This window comes from Lonchura striata, chromosome 5 (assembly GCF_050655825.1).
Source record: "Lonchura striata isolate lonStrDom1 chromosome 5, ASM5065582v1, whole genome shotgun sequence".
Taxonomy (NCBI): Eukaryota; Metazoa; Chordata; class Aves; order Passeriformes; family Estrildidae; genus Lonchura; species Lonchura striata.
The window spans coordinates 22,852,012-22,865,180 of NC_140707.1; the positions used below are offsets into that span (position 1 = coordinate 22,852,012).

Consider the following 13,169-nt stretch of genomic DNA (forward strand, 5'->3'; position numbering starts at 1 on the left):
AACTTATTTAAAAACTGAAAAGTGTTGTTGTGAGCTGAGTAAAAAGTAGGTCAAGAATACCATGGCTCAGTGGCAGTTCTCACTGATATGTCAATTGATTCAGGGGATTACTGGTGGCAGAGGCTGTGGGTCTGTGTTGCAGTTAGATAATACTGATTTTATTCTTAGCTTGCATTTGAAATCTACTTGTCTCTTAAATCTGACATGGTATTAAAAAACCCCAATGAATTCTCTGGGATGACTGCAATCACCCAAAGTCTAAAGAACCCTTCAGAGAGAAAAAAAGGGGGAAATAATTGTATAGAATTTAACTTCATTATATTGGACCTTAAAGACCATATCTCATTATCACTTTGAGTTTAATATGGAAAACTTGATCTTGAGTTTACAGAAAAAACAGCTTGTATGCTCTGCAGACACTGAACATTTTGGAAAGCTTTTCCAGCCCATAAACTGTCAGAAAGTTGTTATGGTCTTTTTAATTTTTCCCTTTTAAGATGTAAAATCTGATCACATAGGAGATGATCTTTGACATCCTCCTTGGATATATATTGGTTGTACTACCTTGTTATTTGCTTGTCAGCTGCAGGTTTTAATACACAAGTGCATATTTGCAATATAATGAGAAAAAAACTTGCTGTCAAGGTGAATTCAGTTTGATCCTTTCTAGTAGAAAATATTGGAGTGGCATTAAAAAACCTAATCTAATTTCCTCCTTTAGTAATGCTATCTATTAGCATTTGATTCAATAATGACATAAACCAATAAACTTTCCTGAAGAATAAAGCATGGTACTGCAGTAAATAGTTCATAACAATGTAAGCAATATAAGGCTGTTTCATAAAATCTTGGCCTAATCTGTCACAAATTATCTTCCTGCACATTGTTAAGAAGGTGCAACAAAAGTCAATTGAACTGGAGGAAATAAATCAAGCTCCTCAGAAATATTTAGAGTAGATAGCAATCTAAAAACTGGGCAATTTGATACGTGTTTATTTAGAGAGTGGCATGGATTTTCTCCATATTTTTGTTGTCATTGTTAGCCATGAAATTTTCTTAGCCTTTCTACTTCTCTGTTGTGATATTTACAATTTGAAAATGAAGTGGCTGAGCCAGTATAGCTTGCTGCACTCTGTGGGTCTGTGAAATTGCACTAGTTATCACTTCTGAATCTATAAAAGGCTTCATTTTTCTACAGGATGAGAGTATGGTCTCTGCATCAGGTTGGTTTTTTAAAAATGTGTATATAAGAGGTTTGGTGTGGGAAAATGGAAATATTTCTTATTTCATATGAGCAGATAATAATGTATAAATTATTAATGCCTTTACATAATTTTTAAATCAATGTGTTATCTAAAAATGCTTGTTTTGTTTAATTTCTCACATGTTGGTAAAGAGTAATGGGATAGTGTCTTTGTTGGAGTACTGTAAGGAAGCAACCAAGCCTTTCTTTGGTGGTAGAGGGTTGGCTTTGCCATGGTTTATCTTTGTGTTTTTCTGACGTCTTTTGTTGACAGTGTTCCTTCTTTCTGAAACAGTTCAGAAAAAAGGCAAGAATAGATTGTACAGAAATAATGCTTCCACTTTGCATGTCCACTGTCCATTCTTACTCTTTATCACATTAGTCTTTAGAAAATCCTTTAAAGAACAGATTTTAGGGCCTAACATCAGCCCCAGCTGCAGAAGTTTATGAACTGCATTGCAACAAGCACAAATTTGGAAAACAATTGCTCATGTGACTTTTTAAGAACAAAGGATCTCCTTGCTTCTGCTGTGACTGCAAGTTTATTGAATATATTTGCTATTCTACATTTTACAATAGTTTTGCCGAGTGGTTTACTAGACCAGGGCATTTAAAGTTGAGGCAGGTGCTCCAAATCATGATACTTTAAACTCATAAGAGTTTAGAGGACAGTATGATTTGTTTTAATGGTTTGTTCCTGGTGTCCTCAGTTTGTAGGATGTGTAAGGAAAAAATGCGAACAAACCCAACATCAGATAATCAGATGATTCCTTTAAAAAAATGTTATCGAGACTTGACATGAAATGGTTGGTTGCTCTCTTTGTGAGCTCTCCTTGTGGGTGACAACCTCGCTTTGCATTCCTCAGCAGCTGGAGATGAAGGAAGGGAGTTTTGCTTGTTCTGCCCAGCGCACCCCCAGGAGGCACTGAAGGTGTTTTGTGAGACCTGCGACACCCTGACCTGCCGCAGCTGCCTCCTGTCCGAGCACAGGGAGCACAGGTACCGGGCTGCCAGCCAGCCTCACCACACTCAGCACTTCTCACCTGTGTTTTCACTCTTCTCACCTGTGCTTGCCAGCTAAAGCTGCAGGCTGCTCTGAATTTAAAAGCCACAGCAAACTCAGCCCAGCTGTCTCACTGCCCTGGCAGAAACCCTCCCTGCTCTCACCTGTTCACTCATGAACTGGGAAACCACAGATGACTATTTCCCCTTCTTTCACAGGTTCAGGCATCTTGAGGAAGCACTGCAAAATCAGAGAATTATCCTGGAGAATGTCATAACTAAGGTGGAGGAGAAAAAAAATGGGATTCAGGTTTCAGCTAAACAGATTGAAGACAGGTAATTGCTACGCTTTCTTTTTTTTTTTTTTCATGGAAGTAGGTGATCTGTAAAAATAATATTTTCAATAAATGTAGGTTAATGGAATTAAATGCAGCATCTATTTTTTTTTCTTGGAGGGTAGAAAAGAATAGGAAGATTAAAAATATCAAATTCACATTTAAGTGGTACTGACAAGTCATGGTGTTGTAAATACAGGATTCATACTCTTTGTAAGGCATGTGACAGCTGACTTCAGACTTGAGATTTCTTTTTATAATCTATTTCTGAGCTATAAGATGGCAATATTGCAAATAATGATAATTTTTACGATACCTTATTTCTTCAGGAAACCTCAAAACAATGTGCATTTTTATCCAGATGAATATAAAATTGAAAATATTTAATTATTTGAACTGGATTTCAGCTACTGATTATGCATTTTGTAGTGGTTGGATCTCTTCTGCATTAATAAAACCATTTCAAGAGTACCAACCTATTTATATTACTTATAATCTAGTATAAACTGGACATTTTGGATATATTATGTATGTATTTGTTGAAAAAAAGCTAAAGGCTGTTCTTGGCATGTTCTAAGCAACTCTCCAATTTGAGAGAATCCATCAGCATTAACATGTCACATCCAGAGAGGGGTGGTCAGGGTTCAGAGAAGTGGGGGAGAACTGTTGGGAAATGATGATACAACTTTCACTGCGGTTCTGTCAGTAGACAGATCAGGTCTTGTAGCAAATAACTGCTGACCAGTGAATAAATGGTACATCAGGGATGTGTACCTCTTACCTATAGGTTGCTTGAAGTAAAACATCTGTACAAAAAGGTGGAAAACCAAATAAAAATGGCCAAGATGGTTCTGATGAATGAAATCGATAAACGAACAAATATCCTCCTTGAACAACTGGAAGTAAGTAAGGCTAGTTTCATTTGATACCTTGGGAAATCAAACTAAATTAAATTTAATTCCTGTGCCAGTGGAAAGAATATAGACTGTGGGAGCTATTGTCCCATTCCTTATATTTTTTAATATTTGGAGGTTTTTTTTCTGCAGACTTTGTTGAATCAATGGTTGACAAAGATTCAGGGCAAATTGGCAAAACGTTTCCTTATCATGAGTTAACCACGGTTTCTAATGCATTTACAGAGAATATGTGTGCACCTTTTGAGTACTTAGAAAACAAACCAGCTTGTGATTTTAATGTTTAGTTTGTAGGAGTCCACTAGCAGCACAATTAATCCCCTGTTTCAGGAATGATTCTTTGGTCTAATTTCTATAACAGAACTTTTGAGTTTTGACTCTTCAGTTTTTGCATGTTCAGTTGAAATATAGGAGATTTTATTTTGAAACGTGTTGAGGAGAAAAACTGCTGGTCAGGATTTCCAGACGAGAAAGTGGCCCGGGTGCAGATTTGATCCAACATCTACAGCTTTCTTGGGTTATGTTATTCTATTAAACCAAGGCCAGAATGATGCAGATTGTTTGCTCCTGGAGAAGTCATTGCTCTTCCTGAACTCAGACTTATCTCCTGAGCTGGATTTGCTTCCTTTCTGTGATGGGTGGATTAAAGAGATTTTGAAGAACAGTACTGCTGCAAATACTACATAATGCAGTGCCAATGATTGCATCTGTTATCCATGTCTGAAGAATGACAGCTCTTTTCTACTGATTCATGTTATTAACAGAAAATCACCAGTGAGAGGAAGCAGAGGCTGGAGCAGCAGCTGCAAGGTGTTGTGGTCTTAGGCAGACAGGTAGAACATGTCCAGAACTTCATCAGCTGGGCCGTGTGTAGTAAAAAAACCATCCCATTTCTCTTCAGTAAGGAACTGGTAAGAGCAATTCTTGTTGTGCATAATTGTGAGAACTGTTTTAAGGTTCTGATGTCGATCAAATGAAACATTTTTCACTGCCTTAGAATTGTGAATAAAATCATTGTCCTTTAATGTATCACCAGATTGTGTTTCAGATCCAGCGCTTGCTGGAGACAAACTGTAACACAGACATGGGCCCTCCTCTGAAGATCAGGTTTGCTTGGGATCCCTCCTACTGGACTAAGCAACTCTCCAATTTGGGTAAGAAATTATAGTAGGCAAATGCCCAAAGCTAGGCTAGACAGATGCAGCCAATACAGTACCTCCCCTAAAGGGCCCTCCTTTTTTGTTTTGACCTCCAGTTTTGAAACTCTTGCTATGTTCTGAAGAAAAACTAGTGTGGCTGAACTTTCCTGTTTTTTCTCTCCATTTATATCCACTCACCAAAAGACCATTGAGGTGTCTGGTGCTTTCACTCTCTTAGTGGCCAAATGAGCTGAGCACTGTTGAGACATTGCAATTGAAAGGCACAAAGATGGTTTTAAGACACTGTTCAACAATTGCAGTGTTAGCTATATAACAGATGTCCATACTGTGACTTGGTTTCCCAGCAGCTACAGATTTCCCAACTGCAATGGGTTTTTACTGTAAATTCAGCTCAGTGGGCTGATCACTGATCTAAAAGAGCAGTTCTCTTCCCATTTTAAGGTATTAAAACCTAAAAGGGGTAAAATGCTATCAAAGTGTTGCAGGGAATAATCTCTTGATGAAAAGCATGGACAAGATAATTTCATAAGTCACTTCTATTTCCAGTTTTTACGAGTCTCACCTACATAGCATTAATCTCTTTTATTTTTACCTTGCCCCCTGGAAGCTGTCTTTTGTACACGTGCTTATGGATGAGAAGATAAGCTCATACGTCTGTAAAAATGAAAGTATAAGCCATATCCATCGGTTAAGATAAAATAGGGTCAATTTTTCAAAGTGTTTGCTGGGTAATTCAACTGTGAGTTCCACTGACATCGGTGAGAGTTTGTTGTAAACTGAAATAACTAGATGAATATTGGAAAATTTGTTTTGAATAGATGTTGGCAGACTGCATGCAATATTTGAATATCTTTTATATTTGAAATGTGCATGGTGGCCATTTCCTTGTGTACAGTTTTTATTGTATGCATTTGTCAAGGCCATAGGAGGGAGTAAATTTGCTGGGTTTTTTTCCAGGAGGTTTCACAATGGAAGGTGGACACATATCTCACCCAGATGTGCTACTCTGTGGAAATATTCAGGGGTTCCAACCCTCTCTGTACCATGGGCACCACTCCCCAGCCTCCCAGCTGGAGAGCAGCCAGCCACACCAGTTCCCCCCTGCGATGCCGTGTTCTGCACCCGTGTGCTGCTCCCACTGCCTCAGCGTTCCCCACCCAAACAAAGCCCAGCCTTCCTACCAAGACATGAGCCACCACAAGAGCTTCCACCAGCCTCCTGCACTTCATCAGCAGCACTTCCCTCTGCAGTACAGCCTGCAGCCCCAGGACAGAGAGCCACGGGGTGCCCCCCAGCCCGCGAAGCTCCCGCAGGTCGGGCTGGAGCAGCAGCCGCGCTCGGAGATGGAGAACGTGTCCGGGAGGGTGGCAAAGCCCTTCCCACCCCAGCAGCTGCAGCAGGGTTGTGCTGCCGTGTCCCACGAGGCTCAGCAAGTCCCCACGAGCCACCCACAGGCTTCTTTGCAGACATCAGCTGTGGGAATGCAGCTGAGCCATGTCCAGAAGATAAAATCCAACCATGTGCTGCAGCCACCCCCGCAGCAGCTGCCACTGGCATCCCCCCCGGCAGGGCATGATGAGAGCACCCACAAACAAGTCATCCAGCAGAGCCTGGACATCGTGAACCACCAGTTGGAGCTGGAGGAGATGAAAAAGGATCTGGAGCTTCTCCTGCAGGCCCAGGGACAGTCCAGCTTGCAGCTGAACCAAGCCAAGCCGCCTCAGCACGTTCAACAGACCATAGTTGGTCAGATCAACTACATAGTGAGGCAGCCAGGTCCAGCACAGCAACAAGTCCAAGATGAAGCACAAGTATGTTCTCTCAAAGTAATTTCCTACTGCATTTAGTCAGTGTAAGTTCAGAAATTGGACACACCTTTGAGATTTCATGTGTTTCTGTGAACTTTCTGTTGGCATCTTGTCTGTGTATGCAGCAGAGAGGCTTCATGCCTCATGTAGATTGGGCCAAAATTTCTGTGAAGTGCTGCATAACCACCCTGGATCCCAAAGATCTGAATCTCTCAAATAGACAAGGCGAGCAGCAAAACGGGAGAATAAAAGAACCATCACTCCTCCTTTGTAAATAGGTGACTGAAAGACTGCAGTAGTTTCACTCTGCATTTCAACTCTTTTTTTACTAGAAACATTAAACCCTGAGTCCTTAAAAAGCATTAGATTCTGAATTATTATTGTAGAGAATGAAGACAATTTCTTGGTCTGAGAGTGATTTCATGTCATTTAAGATTATCATCATTATCTACACATGCTGTTGTGCTACAGTTTTGTCAGCAGGGCTCATCTCTTCCCTTTTCCTGTTAGTAAGGAGCCTGCTTTTGAAAGAGGGACAGTCCTTGGTGGTGAGCATCCAAACTACAAGGCAGCTGCAGAATAAAGTGGCTTGGAAATTCATTTTAAATGGTGGAAGGGTGTCTCGGACTTTCCATTCTGTAAATTCCGTGGAACTGCCACCTTGAATAGTTCTCAAAGTAGATAACCTGCAAGGACAGACTGCAAGCTTTTGGTGTAGTTGTATATTTCAGCAGCTTTAATGAGTCTTTTTTTCTTTTTTTTAAGAGTTCATTAATATTTGAGAGAAAACTTTTTCCACTTTTCTCTCTGCTTAAGGTTGCCTTGAGCATCTCTATTTTAGAGGCTTTTTGAGCTTTTCATAATGTGTATGTTGTGAATTGATGCAAATTTGTTACTGTTTTTCATCCTGTTACTGTTGAAAAGACAAATTCTCATTTGTGATTTGCAGGTCTGTGAGAGCTCCACAGAAGCTGGTGCCCAGAAGCCTGTCATTCCTCTTGACAAAACTGACTGTCCCTCCCTGTCACAATCACTGGATGAAGCAGGCAGTGGCAGGAGCCACTCCCCTGAGAGCACACTGCAGCAATCAACTTGCCATCCAGTGAGAAAGGTATAAAGAGCATCTTAAAAAAACATTAAAGGGAAAACATTATTTGATAATATTGAATCTGGCATTGGAGTTTGCAATCAGGTGGAAAAAAATTAAATGCAGTAAAAGTCAGCCAAATGTCCTGTAAGTTTTGGAAGACAGTCACAGCCCTAACCTTGCGTGCATCTCCCAGTACGGTGCCAGGATGAGCAACTCTTCTAGAGGCTGACGGTGTTTAGGTCTGGCTGCCATGATTGTTAGACCTGAATTGGCAAATAAATAGATACTCTATTTCTTCACTGCTTAAATTCTGCCTAGCTTCTATGTCTAGGGATTTAATTACTAGGACTTGCTAACTACTGTACTAGAAGTAGTTAATTTGAAAAAAATAAATCGGGAATCAAAGGTGCTGATGAAATCAGGCCTGAGAAGCAGTCTTCAAAATAGTTGCCTCAGAAACAACACCACTAATTACTGCTGAAGGCAGGGTGCCTGAAATTGTTATACTTCTTCTCATTGTTCATATATAAGCAGAAAAATCACAATTTCTGTAGATCTAGAATATTTGAATACACAATAGAGCCAGGCTTTGTTCTTCTCACCTACTGTGAGGCTCTGACCATTGAAGGAGCAGCATGAACGCAACCAGGAAGGCCAATAGTTATCAGTAGACCCTTACTGGCCATGGATATCACCTGTGCTTTTGAAGCAGAGAATCTGCCTTTTACTTCTCTGCACAGTTTGTTTAAAACACTTCAAGCAACACATCACATTCTGTTTTTTCAAATCTGTTTGTTACTTCAGTGCACGACTCATTTTGTGTACCTTGTAGAAGGCTTTCATAGCTTTTTTTCCCTTGGAATTTGTCTGTGGAATATTGTGGAAGTACTTGTCTTTTCTTTCTATCCTCAAAAAGCAAGTTATTTTTCCTTCTTTTGTATGTGACTTTGTTGATGAAACATTTATGATGCAATACCCATCCAGAGAATTGTTGGAGATCCCTTTGGGAGTTGCAGAGATATGGGCCTGGAAGCAGAGTGCAAATCAGATTTGAAAGCCATGAAGAAATCTGTTTTATGGACCTGTAATGGAAGGTTATTCCTGACAGCTTAAGCAAGAAACATCAGAAAGAGGAAAGAAAATGGAGGCAGATGTGCAAGAGAGAGAGACTAGTGTAGTCATGGGAAAAGCAGGAGTAATAAAGGAGAAAAGGCTGATTTGTTGCTGTAGAAGTTGAGAAGGTGGTGAAAGGAGGATGCTTCTAGGGAAAAGAAAAAAGGATTTTTTTTTTCTCATGGTGCTGAGAAGTGTGTGCTCTTGTGCAGAAAGCATGGGAATGTCTGGTTTTTGGAGGTGCCTGGTACCTCTTCAAGAAGGGAGAATGTTCAACAGCTACAGAACCCCATCTGTGCTTGTCCCCATCTCTTCTAATGAGATGTTTGGGATGAAGACATCTGGGTGGAGTGAAGATATTGACAGCTCTGGCAAATTAGAAATGATGAAGGGAAAAAGCACAGCAAGTAAACCCTTGAAATATATTCTTCATGAATGCTCATTAAAGATGTCTGAGTGCTTTTACCTGACAATTGGATTAAATCTGAGTTTAAATGGGAGATTGGTTCCTGTTTAAGAACAAGGGAATGTATCTGTTCATTCTCATCTGGTTCACCTGATTAAATGTTTTCACACTCATCTCCAGACAAAAAATTGTGTAGATGTTTGTCCATGTGCTCTCACATGGATTATATTCAGAACATTTCCTCTCTCTCAAGATTGTCTTGGAAGACATGGAGAAAGTGAATGTGGACAAGTCTGAAATACCTGAAAAATATGGTAGAGAAAATGGCTGGATAGACCTACTGCCTGAGGAAGAACTATTCTGTCTTTTGTAGAAAAATTGCTGTTGGACTTTGTGGCCTTGTGTTGCATTTCTGCTGAAATCTGGCAGCCTTCAGCTAGGCACAGTATTCCTAGTGGAGTACAGAATTCCCTAGCTGCTGAGATTCTTTCATTAAAGAGAAAGCAGTGTTCACCTGAATTAACTGTTTAGTGATGTGATTGCCAAGATCACATCGAGAAAGGTCAGAAATAAAAGCTTTCTTTAACTCAGTGGTTTCCTTTATTTTGGAGTGGGGCAAGACTTTATTGCTCATGTAATTATTATACTTCTGTGCATTAATTTTGAAACCTGTTTATGGTACAAATTTGATATTATTGACTGATAACTAGATGAATTGTCTGCATACAGAGTTATATTTATTTGTAAAGCAGTACAGATAAGATGCTTTAGTAGCTCATGATCAACACAGTTTGGGATAGTTTTAATTTTGTTTTGCTCATTTTGGAACATTAATGGTGGTATTTTGTCAGTCTTTCTGCCTTCCTGTATATTCCTCTATTTTTCTGTGAATTAATTTTTTTTTGGTGTGGAATAAATGTTTCTATGCTTAGACCATTGATTGTTTGTATAAGTTAAGTGCTGTACTTTGCTTAAGTCTGGTCTTAATTAGCACCTTTCTAAGAATGCCACACTAGGGATGAAAGCTTTCTGCTAATGTGGAAAATGGATACAGTTTTCTCTTCATGTTCCTCTGTCAGAATGCTTCACTCACATAGCCAGTACCTCTGGTTTGGATTGTGGAGTTGTTCTGTCTCCATGCTTGTCAAATACCCAGCCCCTCCAGTAAGAATGCCAGCAAGACAGAGAACAAATTTCTGAATAACTTTTGTTTTACCTGCATTGCATTTCTAGGGAGTTGTGCCAAACTCTAGCAAACAGATTTTACACAAGCTGTGGAATTGCTAATTTGCAGTGTGGAGGAATATGTGCTCAATTAGTTTTAGAAGTTTTGTGGAAAGGGTTAGCAACCTTCTGCAGCAATGTGATCTTGCTGCTTTTACATACTATGATATCAAGTTATTAATTTGTGTACCGGACTGGAGAGGTCACCTATTCTGGAATAAGGGTAAGAATAATAAGATATTTTGGGCCTAATTGTGTTTTCAGGAGTAATAAGAGAAATACAGTTTTCGTTTTGTTGGCACATACCTAATTGTTATTTCTGGCTGTGATGAGCAAGATGTCTATAGGCTGCATCTAGCATTTGAAGAAATATCATGATTACTGTACATCTAGAGCACAAATTTGTAATTTGAGCTTCAGGCACCACTGCAGCAGCCATTGGTGTTGATGCAGGGTGAGCTGGATGTCTCTCCTCCTCACAGTCCATACAGTGCACCCCCTTTGGTACTTTGCAGCAAGACCCTTACCTCTGTTCATCTTCTCTTCAAGTGAATCTCTGAATATATTGTGCACTGCATTAGTAAGTTATCACTGAGCAGCTGCACCTGATCCTATATAAATATAGTCAACAGCAGATTTTTAGGGCAGGGCATCAGAAACAACAAAACTGATGGTCCACTACCCCAGGTTCTGAAAGCCAGCACTTCAAGGATTTCCTGCCCTGAAGGTTGTACCCAGACAATTGTGGTTTAGGGTTCTTTATAGAGCCATTGCCCGTGAATTTGTCTAATTCACTATTTTGAGTCAATGTTAATACTAGAGTAGAATACTCCTCAGCATTCTACTCCAACTGAGTTTTGAATTGCATGAGAAGTTCCTCTGTTTGCTTACCTTAAGTCTCTTGTCTAATAGTTCAGATTCTTTCTTGTTTTTCTCTTGGGGAGAACAGTGAATAATCACTCTGTATTCACCCCATTCATAATCTCTGTATTTTATAGGTATACATTGTATTTATTCTTGAAAGTTTCTTTTTGAAGCTTAAAAGGGACTGCTTGTCCCTCTAGAGTTGGGTGAAAGCCATTCTGTACTTTGGTCCTTCGTATGTTTGACCATTTTGCCCATACTCTGTGGTTTTGATAAATAATTTTTTAGGCAGGGTGACCAAGATTAGTAAAGAAAGTGTAAACATGTGGAAATGGTGTGTAGTGCATTGTATTTGTTGTATTCTTTTTGATTCACAAGTTCCAGCTTCTTACTTCAAGAGCTCTGTTTGTCTCAAGCACCATTAAGTACCTGAAATGGGGAAATCCTAGGGAATATTCCATGATATCCAAGGTGCACTTTTCAGAGCACTCTGAGAGGCTTCTCTTTTATTCCAAGTATATGCTGTGGTAGCATTTCATGAAAGACTAATGTGGTGACAGTTCATGGTGGAACTTCTTTTTTTCTTTAAAAACACATGAAATTTGTGTGAAGGGTGCTGGAGAGCAGAGTACAGATTTTATTTGATGGTAGTTGTGATTACTTAGTGACTGAAAGTAATAATAATATAATATCCAACCCTAGAACTTCAAATCTCAGCTTGGGATCAAAATGGCTTTCTTGTTGCTGTTTCCACCCCCCCTTTGATTACTATTAATTTTAGAGGAATTAGTGATGAAGGAAACAATAGCCTGGAGTTTGGGGTACTATACATTTCTCAAGCAACAGAGTATGTTTTCTACTTTACAGAATTGCAACTGTTCATGGCACAAATGCCTTTATGCTTAATGCAATTAGAAACATTCCCCAGAATGTTAATTTTACAAAACCCTTTTCCTTTGACCTGAAAAAAAAGAAGATAAATAAAACATGCTGCTGCTTGCTCCATGCAATCTCTTCCTCCTTCCGCTTTAAGCCTGCTCCAGTTTATTCAGACAAATTGTTAAGGAAGATTTGGATTCTTTTTTTCTCGTGAAAGCGGAAAGGAAATCCTTCGGATTCTGAAGCTGGGAATGGGAAGCATGTGCAGCCTGTGTTATCAGTGCTGCTGTGTTAAGCAACTGGATTGGAGTAGTACATTTGTTTAACCTTCCAGCATAATGAGCTGCCAGGGGGATTGCTCCACTTAATAGCAGCCGTTCCTTACTCTGCATCCATTTGCAGCGTGGAGTTTCTCCCATTGCAAAGAGAATTGGCGGTTCCCAGTTTTAGCTTCCTTTATCAGTGACACTAAATGTCAACAGCCCTGAGGCTTTGCCAAAACAATCCTAACAAATCCTAATCCCACTGTTTCAAGGTAAGTATTTGCTTCTCAGAATTCTTCTGTATTGGTGCTGCATGTTTACACTGGACCTTTTTGGAATGCAACAGTGATCAAAGAAATATTTGAACTGAACCCATATGTTTATTTTTTGTTCTCTGCAGGCACTTTGCATGTTAATTTTTCTTACTTTTCACTACCATAGCTAAGAAAATTGTGGTAGCAGGCATTTTGGGGTGGTGATGCTGCTACTATTATAAGGATCATCAGACCAAAATTAATTATGAGACGATGAATTCCATTTATAGTGACACAGATGTAGTTCAATGTGCCAGACTGTACATTAAAATGTCAAAAAGTTCAAAATTAACCAACAGCTGAAGCCACCCTCTGCCCAAGAGCATAATTAATGCTTGTTGTTGTTCAAATGTTGCAATGTAAAAGCAATAGAGCTTTTATAAAACAGATAAATCCTTTAAAGGCATCCCATTTGCAAAAACTAGCTGAACTGTCAAGGGAAAAGAGAAATTTTTGCTAATGGCAAAAGAAATGATTATTTTAGGGAGTGAATTAATAGTCTATTAATGAGCCTTGTTCCCAGTGCATTGTTCACTTCACACTTGACAGCAGCT

At 39.5% G+C, this 13,169-nt stretch overlaps 1 protein-coding gene across 2 annotated transcripts in view; it reads left to right on the forward strand.

Annotated features, from left to right (window-relative positions):
- Positions 1–13,169, forward strand: part of TRIM66 (tripartite motif containing 66) — a 55,880-nt gene that overhangs the window by 19,789 nt on the left and 22,922 nt on the right. For both annotated transcript variants that reach the window (XM_077783779.2, XM_085580095.1), the window contains exons 4-10: positions 2,110–2,242; positions 2,465–2,581; positions 3,368–3,482; positions 4,259–4,405; positions 4,531–4,648; positions 5,612–6,465; positions 7,412–7,573. In XM_077783779.2, coding sequence (XP_077639905.2) covers positions 2,110–2,242; positions 2,465–2,581; positions 3,368–3,482; positions 4,259–4,405; positions 4,531–4,648; positions 5,612–6,465; positions 7,412–7,573 — 1,646 coding nt within the window. The remainder of the gene's footprint in view (positions 1–2,109; positions 2,243–2,464; positions 2,582–3,367; positions 3,483–4,258; positions 4,406–4,530; positions 4,649–5,611; positions 6,466–7,411; positions 7,574–13,169) is intronic.